Source organism: Topomyia yanbarensis, chromosome 1 (genome assembly GCF_030247195.1).
Source record: "Topomyia yanbarensis strain Yona2022 chromosome 1, ASM3024719v1, whole genome shotgun sequence".
NCBI classification, from domain to species: domain Eukaryota; kingdom Metazoa; phylum Arthropoda; class Insecta; order Diptera; family Culicidae; genus Topomyia; species Topomyia yanbarensis.
Window position 1 is genome coordinate 174,168,231 of NC_080670.1, and position 15,182 is coordinate 174,183,412.

The following is a 15,182-nucleotide window of genomic DNA, read 5'->3' on the forward strand; positions in this document are numbered from 1 at the left end:
ATGCATCCGAGCACTCTTTGTCCCAGCAGGGATTAGGAGGCCGGCTGTTCATTATCATGCCAGGATTGCATTTCGTATGGGTTTGTTCTGCTGCTTCAATAATCAAACCCGCTAGAAATTCATATTCTTCGGTAGGTGGTAGCTCTTCCGTCGAAACAAGAGAAGTGGAAATTAAAGATTGGTATTTTTTCCAATCAATATTTCGTGTCAAGTAATAAGGGACATTGATTGAATTCGTGAGGCCTAATTCACTGTTAATTGAAATAACGACTGGCAAATGATCGCTACCTTCCACGTGCAATCTAACCGAAGTGATGTCGAGCATAGAGATAGATCTAATGCACTTGGTCGTGCGGGTGGTCTGGGAATGCGCGTTGCTTCGCCTGTATTTAAAACTGTCATATTGAGCTCGTCACAAACATTGTATATCAAAGAGGATCGATTATCATTGAAGAGAGAACCCCACAATACTCCGTGCGAGTTGAAGTCTCCCAGTATCAGCCGCGGAGCAGCCATGGATTCCACTACCTCAAAAATCTGACGTTGTCCAATTTGAGCTTTGGGAGGTATATATATATAGAAGCGATAGACATGTCTTTGCCTTTAATATTCGTTTGGACAGCTACAGCCTCAATGCCCGCAAACAAGGGGATGTTAATTCTATAGAAAGGATAGCACTTTTTAATTCCTAGTAGCACTCCTCCATATGGGGTGTCTCGGTCTAGGCGAATAATGTTGAAATCATTCAAGTTGAAATTAATGTTTGAGGTAAGCCATGTTTCACATAAAGCAAAAGCATCGCATTTCAAATTATGCAGCAAAATTTTTAAGGAGTCAATTTTAGGTATGATACTTCTGCAATTCCACTGTAAAACAGTGATGGAATCTTTCATTGGAGGAGGTGAATTACCCATTGAAAGATACAATCGCTGCAAGGATGGGCCATTGAGCAATCAGCTGCTCTAAAAATGTTCTAATTGTTGGGAGGAACGCTGAAAGTATACTTTTTAGTGGTTCAGAAATAGTGAATGCTTTGAAAATCCAATCAACAATTTCAGAAAATTTCAATAAACCTATCCCCGGTTGAGGCTCGGAGGAAGTTGAAGTTTTATTATTTCCAGTAATGGTGTTCTGTTTGGATTGTACATTACCAAAACCGGGAGGGACTGGCTTCGGTATTGCATCGGAATTCTTTAGCTTTGGCCGCAATTTATTTATTGGAGGAGAAATTTTAAGGCCCTTGCTTGGCAGTTTGGGAAAAGAGGATTGTATTCTTTTCCTGGATCCTCTAGGTAAAACAAATGATGTACCTTCGGATGCTTCGTCAGAGTCAGACTCTTTTGGCAATAGAATAGCGTATCTGTTTTCTGGGACCGTGGGTTCAGGAGTAGCATTTTTCAGTATTTCTGCATAAGAGCGCTTAGATTTCTCCTTCAAGGATCGTTTAATTTTCTCCTCCCGCAATTTATATATGGGACATGCAAGGAGCTCGTGTGAAGTTTCTCCGCAATGTAAACATTTTTCTAAGTTTTTATTGCATGTATCCTCTTGATGAGGCCCCCCACATTTGCCACACCGTACCTTATTGGAACAGTAAGTGGCTGTGTGGCCAAGCTGTTTACAATTAAGGCAATTCATTTGCACAAGGTTTAATGGCTTTCCTTTCCGCCTGAAGAAAACCTGCCAAGGTCCAGAAGACCCTTGGGGGTATAATTTTATTCTAAGGGGAGTTGAGGGAGGGGGATCAGAAGAATTTTGTTCTTGTGAAATGGAGGATTCCATCTCACTATCCTCCATCTCGCCTACCATACACAGTAAGTAAATTAAATACTAACACTAGCAAAATTATATTAAAATCTACCTGTCCTTCGAAGAGTTGCAGATTCTCGCTGTCTCCCTCTGTCACGCTCGGGTTGAACACAGCGCAACCACCACTACCAGGATGGAGCCGCTGTTTACCTGTGGGTCCAGGGGTATTTCCTTACTATGCAGCGTGGCTAGGTACACAAATACACAAAAGCCCGTTTCTGCACTAGCACAGATGAATAAGTGATGATGAAGCGAGACGCTTCATCAACAAGATGCAGCTGTGTCTCACTTAGCGCCGACTGTATGCAGCGTAACCACTACCACCACCAAGGTGGGGCCGCCGCTTACCTGTGGGTCCAGAGGTATTCCCCTGCTACGCAGCGTGGCTAGGTACACAAATACTCAAAATCCCGTATCTGCACTAATACGGATGAATGAATGATGATGAAGCGAGCCGCTTCACCAACCAGATGCAGCTCTGTCTCACTCCGTCGCAAGCGCCGGTTGTATGCAGCGCAACCACTACTACCACCAAGGTGGGGCGCCGCTTACCCGAGACTTCGTTGCCTTCGCACCAACACTCGCTTATCGCGTGGTACCACCACCAAACGACCGCTCTCGCAACCAACAATCCTGTCTGTCTCCGCACCAACGCGGCATCAAATACTGACACGGTACACAAACTTCTAGCCTATTCACGGCTTGCACAGCCTTGGTTGCTACAACCAATCAGCAAACACAACCTTTCAAGGCGAAGGCTAAAACTGTTATGATTATACATTTCTCTTATGTTTATAAGAATCATAAGATGCTCGTATGAAATTCGAACGACTGGCATATGCAATACCTTATAAAATGTTAAGATAATCATAGAAGCCGTATGTTTTTTATATTAATCTAATGAAAACATAGTTTTGTTACTTTTCTAGTCATCATAAGATGAATCTTATGAATTTCGCTATGCGTTTTGCCTTAGTGTAGTTTAGTGTTTCTTTAGGAAAGGTTTGGACCAATGAAAATCAAATATCGAACGAATATTATCGTAATCGATAACCACTCACTGTTAAGAAATATCCGAAGGAAGTTAATAATACTCAAAGATGTTTCAAAATCGGATCTCATAATATAGAATGATTGTCAAACGCTGGCCCAACCAACGAACGAACGATTTTGAAGTAACCTTTTCTTAGGGGGCCAGTATTTTTCAAAATTCTTAGAGGGCTTTCGGATATATCAAAGTAATCTTTTCCAAATTTCTACTAGAGTGATATTAGTATTTGTGATTAAAAGATGAAATCTGGTTGATGTAATAGACTGTTCTCAGATGGACTGTTCCAAAGTATTTCAGTTCAAATTATTTCACAATTTACACCAAAATCCTTCCAGCTGCCACGCCACTTTATCGGTGACTATTTCTCTCCAATATCAGATTCAGCTATTTTGATTTGACATTAGTTTTCAAGAGCGCATTAAATTCCAATTCCACATATCGATATTCAGGCTATGTACCCGTTCGAAACATCCCCATTGAACGACGGTAGTTTCCACGTACGCTTAAATTAACAAACCTCTCACGTAGCATCCCTTTGAATACCATCCCAAACAGAGCGTTTCCGAACTGATCCCTCGTAGTGCAGACCTGAATCCATAACCGGCAGCTAGTGCGGATTGTTTGCATCCAATTTCTGGTTCCGTGAACAAGTGAGAGGTGTTTGGAGTCGATTTAGAATTCTCTAATTGAATTCACGTGGGGGAGGTGACCGTAAGGCAGCGCGTGTCTAACTTATGTATAGTATTTGTTTTTTCGGGAAGACGTGACGTGACGACGGTGGTTTTCCTCCTAGTGCGGTACGGCGGCCGTCGCCGCCGGAAATGAAGTTAGTCTAACACGACCCACACTCCGAGCGAAAATTATGCTAATCATTCTTGGATAATCAATTATTCACCAAATAACGACTAATTTCTCGCCTTGCTGAAATATTCATCGACGCGATTCTTCGCAGTGAGAAGGTTGTTTTGTGTTTTTGCTATTTATACAGATGGTGGTTCACTGAAAGATTGAGCTTTAGGAGAGGAAGAAAAACTAATTATTTTGGTCTGATTTTGCTTTCGCGAGTTGACTGAGATTTAATGGCAGGTAGCGATGTTACAGGCGTTGTTACTTGAAGAGGAGTATCAAGATGTCTGCTCGGTTTGCGGTATATCAATTAGTCATATTTAGGTCACGTGAAGTTAATCATACTTTTCCACAAACGCGTAACTAATGAGATGAAAAAAGGGATCATCTTCCTTAGCCTCCGCACATCTGAGAGATATCGGCAAAATCCTTACCCAGCACAAATTGAAACAAATTGCCCTGGATAAAGTCCAGATTCGAAACATAATCGAAAAGGTCTTGAAAAAATACGCCCCTAATCCCTGACCCTGTTTCAAGTACTCATCCGTGTAAATCCTCTCGAAATTGAACTATCCACTTCCCACGTTCGTCTGATTCGAAATTTGAAAATAAGGAATCAAATAGCCTCCAATGAGTCAGCTCTCGAATGACAGCAAAGCTATAGCTATAGATATGCAAAGTACTAACTAACCCCCTCACCCGCACCCTTTCAACAAAGCACAACCTAGCTTAACAAAGGTTAGGCCAGAAAAAGCAGGATTACCCCCACGCAGCAGAGGATTTCCCATCCGAGGAGGCACTGCAAAAAAAAAGGTCACGCACAATAGCACGCGTTGCTTGCGTTGAAGGCAGGGTTGTGAGAGTGAAAATAAAACAGGAATTTGCATTCCTAAAGGATACGCGCTTGCCTGACATGTCAACGGGAAGCGGCGGCATACACACAGAAACAACAAAAAAAAGTGACGTCAAAGGTCCCACTCGACAGAACCGGAGCTTGACTTTTCGCATAATCGGGCAGAATTTATCCTTACCGGGTACCTCCTGCTGGAAGTGAACATGCTTCCTTGGGCTGTAAATCCGGTCGGTACCGCATTCGGCTAGTTGTGGTTTTGATGGCAGAGTGAGAAAAAAATTGTAGGTTTGCTTTCCGTACGAAAGAAAAATGAAAATAGTTTTCTTTCGAGTACATAACCATTTTATTTAGTAAGCTGTTAATTATCGTTGATGCAGGCTATTGTAAATTCAATTGATCGGCTCTGGTATTATGAAAAAAGTTATCTGCATATGGTCAAATTAACCATGCAAACAACTTAATTTCTGGATATAGTAGGTGTTAGCTCTAACGATTTTCTAATGACCCATTTCAGATTGACAGAGATCTAGCAGTACATTCCGAGGTCATTTTCCCATCGGCAAACCTCGTTCTTTTATAATACGAATAATATAATTATACCAGCAAAATAATCAAAATTTCCATTCCTTGCTTCGAATACATGTTCAAGAAACAATAATTATGTCAACTCCCCTTTGTTCAGCAACATTTAGAGCAATTGATCCGGTTAGATATTCCGCCTTGCAAAAACTGCTCGAATGTACTTTCTAGTCTTACATGTCATCTCATTTCCCCTCCTTTCCTCTCGTTCACACTGAACCGAAACCTTTCGAACCGCTATTCCGGGCGCTATTCAGTATACATGGATTTCTGCTAGGCGAGAACGTAAGAGGCCAAATCCAACGTCGGGATTTTCTAACCCCCTCCCGCTTCCGTAACCCCCGTTTTAGACCACGAGGTCGACCCTGATCCTTCGGCAAATTCAATGTTGACCGGCAACACCTCACTCGCGTTACCTGATCCCCACACCTTGGCCTGGGCCAGAGTTGCGAATGAGTTTCCATGAAATTGAATTTCTTTCTGATAGAGCAGCATGAACCGGCTGCAGTGGCTGTGTATGTATGTATGTATGTATGTGCGTATGTGTGTTAGTCCAGTTCCGCTGACTGGTTCCTTTCTTTATATGTTTTGTCAGCTCGCTCGTCTTATCCTGTTGCTGCAGCAGGTTCAAATCGAATAAGTCCATAATATAGGTGCAGAGCCAATTTGCCGTACCTTAATCCGATGCTGTTGCGAAATTGAACATGTAAATCTTTAACAAGTGATTTCGATTACCCGTTCTGCCTGTGCCGGCAGCGTCGTGTTCTTAGAAGTGTTAGAGGCGCGATCAATTTCGGTGAATTATTTTCGCAGGAAGCTCTCTGCGACGTTGAATGGGGAAAACGTTTTGCTCCATTTTGTTGAACACATGTTCGTTTTTGGAAACTTCCACGGTCAATTTGAAGAATGATAGGCGTGTAGGGGAAGACGGGGTAACATGTACACTCTAATGAAATAAAATTATATTTGATCAAACTTATGATTAGGGTGTCCTCACAGCTGTTAAGCTGCTACACAAAACAAGAGAAAAGAATAAAAGAACAAAAGAACAAAAGAACAAAAGAACAAAAGAACAAAAGAACAAAAGAACAAAAGAACAAAAGAACAAAAGAACAAAAGAACAAAAGAACAAAAGAACAAAAGAACAAAAGAACAAAAGAACAAAAGAACAAAAGAACAAAAGAACAAAAGAACAAAAGAACAAAAGAACAAAAGAACAAAAGAACAAAAGAACAAAAGAACAAAAGAACAAAAGAACAAAAGAACAAAAGAACAAAAGAACAAAAGAACAAAAGAACAAAAGAACAAAAGAACAAAAGAACAAAAGAACAAAAGAACAAAAGAACAAAAGAACAAAAGAACAAAAGAACAAAAGAACAAAAGAACAAAAGAACAAAAGAACAAAAGAACAAAAGAACAAAAGAACAAAAGAACAAAAGAACAAAAGAACAAAAGAACAAAAGAACAAAAGAACAAAAAAACAAAAGAACAAAAGAACAAAAGAACAAAAGAACAAGGAGGAAGGAAAGGAAGGAAACAACAAAAACTTTTCTTTTTTTCTTTATACTTTTTTCACGTTTTCTTTTTCCTGCATCGTTTTCATCTAGTATGCTTTTCTCTTTTCCTTTTTACCTCTTTTTCTTTTCCTTTTCATTTTCCTATCTCCGCTTTCTCTTTTTTGTGTTCCATCTTTAACTTTTTCTCTTTAGTTATCTTTAGTTGCTTTTCATTTATTTTTTTAAATTTAATTGTTTTCTAAATTTTTTTTTCGCCTTTTCTCACATGCATTTTTTTCATATCCTACTTTCTCTTTCGCTCTACCATTCATCTTTTCCATTTCCTTTTTTATTGTTCCTTTATTTCTTTCAGTTCTTGTTCCATTTTTGCTGTTTCTTTTTACATTTTCCATTTGATGTTTTATCTTATTTTCTCTTTCTCTGTCTTTTTAATATCTTTTCCCGTTATCGATTTCTTTATCCCACTCCTTTTACTCTTTCTAATTTATTTTTCATTATTTTTTTCAATCTTCTTATTTGCCGATTTCCGTATCCCGTTTTATTATTTCCTTCATCGGTTCGTTTTTTAATTTTTTTATTTTGTCTTACTCCTATGCTTTTCTTTTTCTTACTTTTCATTTTTTTTCGTCATATTCTTTGTTCCATTTTAGTTTATCGTTCAATAAATCCCTTTTTTCCATTTTTCTTTTCTCTTGTGATTTTTTTCTCTATATTTTATTTGCTTACCTTAAACACATTTCCTCGCATCTTTTTTCTTTAACTGCTTTATCTCTTTTTTTTCTCTTTTTTTACTTCTGTTTCTTCAGCTCCTTTTCCTTGTTTTTCTCCTATTTTGTTTTATCTTTCAGTCCTGTTTTTCTATTTTGTTTCTTTATTCTTTTCCTGTTTCCCATTTTATTTTATTTTTTTATACTTTCCAGATTTTACTGCTACTTCTTTTATCGGATTTTCTTCCTCGTTTTAAATTTTTCTTTTCCGGTTTTTCCCTTCTCCTTCACTTACTTTTTAAACCTTTTGCCTTTTCTTTCTCCTTTTTTCACTTTTTTGGTTCATTTCCATTTATTTATTTTTCTCACTCCTTCTTCCCTTTTCAATATTTTGTTTGCTTTTTTTGTTGCAGCTTTTATAATTATTTTTCCATATTTCTTTTTTATTATTTAGCCAGTATTGCGTATTTTTCAGTTATACTTATCTTTCTTCTTTTTCTTTTGTTTCCTTTTTGTTATTCTATTCTTCATCCAGCTCATTCGTTTATTTTTCCAATAGTTTATTTTTTGCTTCATTTTACCATTCTTTCCATTTTTCATAACCTTTACCCTTTTTCGCTACGTTGTTTTCATTCTTTTCTCTAAACTTCCTCCTTTTTTCGACTTTTTTTTTTTCTTATATTTAATTCCAGTTTTCTATTTTTGCTGCATGTTTTCTTCGTTTGTATTTCTTTTACGGTTGTTTCATTTTTTCTTTTCCCTTCTTCTTTTCCATTTTTCTTCTCTTCTTTTTAATTTTAATTTTTCTTTTTCCTTTTCCCTTCATTTCAATCAATGTTCTTTTAATTACCGATTTTCCCATTCTTTTGTCCTATTTCTTTGGTAAGATATTCTTTTTCCGTTTTCACTTTTGCATTTTCGCTTTCCGATTCTTATCTTTGCTTTGTATCTCGTTGTCTTCTCTACTTTTTAATGTCCCTTTGTACTATTTCCCGTTATCATTTTATTCCTATTTTTATAAACATCTCACTTAGTAATTTTTCTTTTTATTTCATATTTTTTAGTTCACTGTTCGTTGCTTTTTGTTTTGCCGTTTGTTTCATTTTTTTATGTTTTATGACAGCGTGATTTTTTCATTAATTTTCTTTTTCCATTTTTACTACCATTTTGCTTTTTTTAATATGTTGTTTTCCTCTTTCCTTTTCTTTTTCTTTTTCGTCATCACTTTTCATACAATTTCTTTATCCGATTGTTGTTTCGATGCATTTTTTTATATTTCCTTTATTCTTCTTGAATGTTCTTGCTCGTTTTTCTACTTTTCTTCGTCCTTGTTTCTTTTTATTGTCGCCTTGTTCGTTTTTCCTTTTTCTTATATATTCATTGTTTTCTATTTCCTTGTTCTTTTCTTTCTTTTGCTTCGGTTCCTTTTTTCAATTTCCCTTTTTTCTTCATTGCTTATTTAGTTTTTGTTGTTTATTAGATTTTATACTGATTTATTTTTTATCTTTTATTTTGTTATTTGCCTTTCTTTTCCCACCCTTTTAGGTTTTTTAATGTGTTGTTTTGTCTTTTCGTTTTTCCTTTTACCTTTTAGATTTTTAATTGTAACCATTGTTTTCTCTTTCTGTCTATCTGTTTACTTTCATAAAATAAAATTTATCTTTTTTTTCTCTTCTCGTTTTTATCTGTTAATTTATCCTTTTTTGATTATTTCCTTCCTTTTCCTTTTTAGCATTATTGAACTTTTCCTACGTCACCTTTTGTTTCTTTGGCAATGCTATATTTATCATTTTCTTTTCCCTTATCTATTTGTTTTATATTTGACCAAAAATTTCCTTTTATTTTTTTTCCTTTTTTCTCCTCTTTCCTCTTTAGTTTTTTTTTCTCATCTCCTTTTTTCCCTTGTTTCGTTTTTCTTTCTCTATTTATCTTTCTTCACTCCTTCTTGCTTACAAATGTTTTATTTTCCTTTTCCATTTTGTTGTGATTTTTATCCTTTTCTTATTTTTTTGTCTTCGCATTTTAAAAAATTTCCGGTCCTTTTTAGTTTAATTTAACTTTATTTAGTATTGTTCTGTTATACTTTTTCTACTTTTTGTTTTTCTCTTTTGCTTTCTAATTTTTCTTTAATCTGTACTTGGATTTCTTTATTCGCCTTTTCTCGTTTGTTCATTTTCTTGTAATTTATTTTCGAACCTTTGTTTTAAATTTATTCTTCGCATTGCACTTTTTTTCCTTTTTTGTTTTATGCTTTTACTTCACCCTTTTCCTTTACCTATTTTCCCAATTTATGTATTTCACTTAACCCTTTCATTCGTTGTTTTTCCATTTGTCTTTTCACTGCTTTCCTTTTCGGTTTTCTCTGTTACTGTTCTCCTGTTTAAATACTTGTTTATTTTTTCTTCTTTTCTTTTAGTCCTTTACTTGTGCTATAAGTTTTATTTTCCATATTTTCTGTTGTTTCCTTTTTGGATTTGCCCATTTGCTATATCCTTGTTCGTTGTTTCTTTATTTATTTTTAATTAGCCCTTCATTTTTAACGATTTCCAATTCTGGTTTCCTCTTTTTTTCTGTTTTTTGGGTTTTTGTGCTTCTATTTCGATTCTGTTTCATTTTACTTTTACCTTTCCTCCTTTTCCTTTTTTTGTTTAGCATTTTCCATTTTCTTTCTTCGTAATTATTTTTCATTTAACTTTTTCGATTTTGGTACACTTTTTTCTTGTGGCCCTTTTTAGGCTTTTTTTTTTTCTATTTTTAGTTTTGCATTTTCGCTTTTCGTTTCTTGCCGCTTTTGCTGTTCATTTTGCTTATTTCTCATCACCTTTTCTCATTTTCTTCTCTTTTTTTCATGTTCCTTTTTTACTTTTTCCTGTTTTTATATCTATTCCTTTTTAAGTGTTTCGATGCTTCTTGTTTTTATTTGTTTCTTTTTCCGGTTGTTTTCTTTTTAATTCATTTTTTTCAATTCACTGTTCTTTTACCTTTTATTGTGCTTTATCTTGTTTCGTTTTGCATTTCCTTTTAATTTTTACAATTCCGCGGTTTTTTCTTTCATTCTCTTTTCCATCTTCTCTACCATTTTGCTTAATTTTTCAATTTGTTGTGTTTTTTCCTTTTTACTTTTACCCTTTTCCTTTTTTGGCACAATTTTCCTTGCAATTTCGTTTCCGTTTATGCCCCGATGCATTATGCTTTTTCGGTTTTCATGTTCACTTTATTTTTTTATATCCTTTACCTTTTTTACATTTTTGTTCACCCTTTTTCCTATTTTCCAGTTCCCTTCTTTCCTTTTCTTCAATTTCTTTTTTTCCCATTATTAAATTCTTTTTTCTATTTCCTGCTCATTTTTCGATTTTTTTGGCCTTTTTCTTGATTCTTTTTTTATCGTTACTAGTTTTCCTTTTAGTTTTTTCCCCTTTTTTCAACCCTGCTACTTTCTTGACTGCGTTGTTTTGCTTTTTTCTCCCAACTTTTAACAGTTAGCTTTTTTATTTTAACCACCATTTTCTCGTTTTCTTTCTGCCTGTTTCGTTATACCCTATGAAATTTCTCTTTAATTCTTCTCTTCTTTGTCTTTTATTTTTCCCACCTTTTCTGTTTTTAGTTTTTATCGTTTTTCACCTTTTTTTCTTATTAGTTCCTTTTGCAATGCCATTTTTCTTTTATTCTGTTTCCCTTCTCCAATTTTAGCCTTTTTATATTTTTTCCTTTTTTCTTTATATTTATTAAAATTTCTTTTTAACTTTATTTGAACTTTCTTTTCCTATTTTTCGTTAACCCATTTTTTCTTTCTACTTTGATTTTTATATCTGTGCTTGTCTTTCTTGCTCCACCTTTCTTTCTTTGTCCATTTTCATTTAACATATTTTCGCCCTTTTATTTTTTCATTAGTCTCCTTTACTTTTTCGCATTGGTCCTTCTTTCGTTTTTGTTTTATATTTTTCCTTTCACCTTTTCACATTTTTATTTGTCTTACTTCTTTCATCCTATTTCACGAAACTTTATTAGTTTTCGATTTTCTATTTGTCTGTGTATGTTTGCTCTTTCGGTTTTCTCTTTTCTTGTTCGAATATTTTTTTCTTGTTCAATTTTCCTTGTATCCTTTTCATCTTTTTATCTTCCTTTTGCTTTTTTCTATTTTCTGTTATTTTCTTTTTCCTTTTAGCCTATTTGCTTTCTCCTTGTATCTTCTTTTTCAATTCACTATTTTTCGTTTATTTTCATTTTTTTGTTCTCTTTTCATTTTAATTGCTTTTTATGCTTTCCATTTTTTACGTTTGTACGTATGGTCTTGTTGTTTTCCCCATTTTCGTTTTTATTTTATACTAATAACTATTTGGTTTTTCTTGGAGTTCTTCTTTCTTTCCATTTCTTTTTGCGTTCTTCATTTTTAGTTTTTCCTTTTTTTGTTTAGCATTTTCCTAGTTTTTTCCTCATTTTCTATCTTCAATCATCCAACAGTCGCGTCGTTATCTAAATCTAGGCGACCTCATGAAGCTCGAAAACGACTTTTAAAGTTTTATTTATTTATTGGTACATGAAATATAGAATGAGAAAAAGCCTATTTGGAGTTAGTCTATCGAACACCCTCCAAATACTCGAATTTCTGAACCTTGTGCTCTCCGTGCACTGCGTGACTGCTGGAGCGATCAATTTAAATAAAACCAATGTCTTTCTACTAGTAGCAAATAAGGTTGTCACTTCTGGTGAGGCTTTGACTGAAAATCTGGAGTAACATGAGTAAAATGAAATTCAAAGCAATGCGATTTTTCGTCTTTTACCTATAGTGAGTGAAAAAAGCGATGAGCATACACTCTTTCATTCGGTCTGTAACTTGTAAGGGTATCAAAATCGCAGTGATTGCAATATTACCATGACTGCCGTTCTCCGAAGAGTTAGTTAAGTGTTGAATTTCATTTCTCCGGCCAACAGCGAAGAATCCAAAGGCACTAGCTACTCTCGCTGTGGAGGATAATTTGAACGAGCATTGCTCTGCTCCACAGCTAACACGAGAAGGAGAGTTCAGCGCTCCTCCATAGCCAATAAGAGTAGTAGTATTGTGTGACTTTCGGAGAGTTGAAACTCATTTCTTTCTGATAGCAGTGAAGAAGGGCGCATTCTGTTAGTAATTAAGTACCCTTGGAACCCATAACTCGTTTGTATAAACCCTTTTTGCTTTTTACTAAAATAATAATTTTTTCACGACAGTGTTTCTCAGTTGTTTGCTCTGTAGGTGGTTAAAAAAGTTGTGCAAAGCTATAATAATATACATCGTTTTTGACTGACCAAAAAATAGTTTTCCACTCGTGAAAAAACGAAGACCATTTTTCAGTCGGCGCTGGTATGTCTCTGGATAACGAAAATGCTCCAAATATTCATTCATTAAAGAATTGGAAAACTGAACTCAGATGTTTAATCTCGAGCATAATGAATTTCGATTAACATCCATAGTACAGCTGTAATCTATAAAAGGATGGAAAAGTTTCAAGTGAGATTAAATTCAAAATAATATTTAATTGACCACTATAAAGTAGAGCTTGGGTTTCGGGAAGAACGAGAACCGACAAGATTATGATAGCCAGGAGAAGCTAATCTAAAGTTGAAAGGATTCTGTTGTTAAAGTCCAAATTGAATTACGGAGTTTACTTTTCGCCTTTGAGTGGTTAGCTATTACAGTGTAATTGCTTGGAGCGTATCTTTGTCAACGTTAACGTGTTTGACCCTAGAAGTCCGCCCGCTGTTTGAAGCCCCTAACTCAGCAGATTGCTATTCAAGATGAAGAAAGCAAACATACTGCGGTAACTGTATACATGCGCGAGAAGTAATATTTCATCTCACGTCCCAAGAGTAGCGAAAACTAACTCCGACATGAACGTAGCATCATGTACTAGCAAGCCATTTTAGCTTAATATAAAAGGGGTACGGACGCGGAACTTACCTGAGGTTGTTTAAAAAAATGGAAGTTTTTTTTCGTTAAATTATTTGGCTGTGAGTAAATTTACAGTTAATAAAAATTATTTAAATCCTTGATTTGGGTTTAGCCAATTTATTTACCCAATAAATTGTTAAATATTTGAATATATTCACTTCATGTTGTGACGATATGTTCGTCGAAAAAAAAAACATTTTCGCAAAGAACCGCACTGCACACTATTCGATGCCGACTAGCAAACCATTAATTCCAACTCATAAATTTGTCATCCCAGTTGTGTACCGTACTGGCAACCGCAAATTTTCATCGCTTCCACCGACGATAAATGCAGTCGAGGCTAGGAGGGCGTGTTTCTGCAAAGAGTACATAATAAATTATGGAAGCAATAAATTTCTTTCGCACACATTCCTTCTCCCAGCTGGGAGCGTGCATTTCTTGGGAAATGCATTTTTACATACCGACTACATCATTCCAAGCTGGTGATTCATCATCTCGTACCTTCTACGTTCTGCTATTCCGCATCTAATCGGGAGCTTCGTACTCCGCTAGCAGCATATCCTCGATTTCGATTTGATTTTCGCCGAAAACAGCAAACTCTTCGTCAAAATAGCCCAGAAATTCGTCATCGTGTGCCATGGTCCAGTATTCCCGGATCAAATTATACGCCTTCACGGTTCTGTTCACCACCCATCGGGTGAAGTACATATCGTAACAGGAGGCACAAATCACCGTCAGCGGCAGAATCGCCGTGAAACCGCTCTCTTGCTCATCCTGAACCATGGACATTACATTGGCATTCTGCATCACAGAAATACCGAATAAAACTAGAAAATTTAGCAAATCTCGCACCAAAACCCAAAAGTAGCGCCTTCGGAGAAAGTTTCCAACCAATCTCCAGTCGCTCCTGGAAGAAGAAAATCCGAAAAATAATCTTAGCGTTAGATCCGGAGCCGGACGATTCTCGTACGATTTCACCGACAGGGTACTACCGAGGTCCCAGCGAAACTTGCAGTGACAGATCTCGCACACCTGACTGGACTGGTAGATGGTCCACAGCCGAAGGCACCGCTCGTGGATATGGCCAATGCTTCCCTTGCAGTTGCAAAGATTTTCCAGCAGCAATTCATCACCAGCGCGACATATGCGACATATCTTCGACTCTACCTTGGCCGGATCATCGGTTGCCGGCTGGGAGCAAGCGTCGTCGGATTGGCTGCGTTGCTGTAAGAAAATGGTTGGATTATTGGATGAATTTGATGAGAACGGACGGAAGGCTATAAAATTCTCGGCTGAATGCCGTAGGTCACTTTAGGTAGAATAAGGATCGGAATCTCACGGTTAGTTGACTGATTTGACTCGAACGGCGCCGTTCGTTGTGGACAGACCAAAACAGACGTACGGCTTGAATGCCCGACAGCAGGCTGTTCTGGCGAGGTTGGGCCATTTGATTTGTTTCTTTTTAATATATGCGAAAAAACTGTGAATTTAGATAACCATTTTCCAACTTTGAGTGATATTTGTTTATAGTACACGATAGCCTACTATTTTTTCTTACACAACAACATGAAAGTATTACTTCATGGGAGGGCTTGTAGTGGTTTCGTTGCACCTCTTTATTTTTCTAACAACTTTTCAGCAGTTCACTCGGAGTTTCACTTGATCCATGAAATGGCTAGACTTTTGTGCCATTTAGCTCCCGAATTTCCTCTTGCTTTCTCTCCATCTATAACAACGTTAAGATTCACTCCGTATTGGAACCATTTAGCCCCCAGCTTTATTCAGATATCACCTAGCTAATTACCGCGTTATTTAGCTCTTGATTGCATGAGTCATTTAGCTCCAGTTTCCCTGGGACACATAGCTTCCAGATATATCGAGATTTACTCGG

General features: G+C 36.3%; 1 protein-coding gene across 3 annotated transcripts; it reads right to left on the reverse strand.

Annotated features, from left to right (window-relative positions):
* Positions 1-13,413: 13,413 nt before the first annotated feature.
* Positions 13,414-14,805, reverse strand: LOC131681803 (uncharacterized). 3 transcript variants are annotated; one of them, XR_009303983.1, is made up of 4 exons: positions 14,631-14,805; positions 14,274-14,515; positions 13,753-14,198; positions 13,414-13,647 (listed from the first exon to the last, which is right to left on the reverse strand). XR_009303983.1 is itself a non-coding variant. In XM_058962859.1 (4 exons), the coding sequence occupies exons 1-3, from the start codon at positions 14,736-14,738 to the stop codon at positions 13,817-13,819; spliced, it is 744 nt and encodes a 247-aa protein (XP_058818842.1). In that variant the 5' UTR covers positions 14,739-14,805; the 3' UTR covers positions 13,414-13,647; positions 13,793-13,816. The 3 variants fall into 3 exon arrangements, 1 of the variants encoding a protein (XP_058818842.1); XR_009303981.1 differs by having other exon boundaries at positions 14,262-14,515; XM_058962859.1 differs by having other exon boundaries at positions 13,793-14,198; positions 14,262-14,515.
* Between the last annotated feature and the right edge of the window lie 377 nt (positions 14,806-15,182).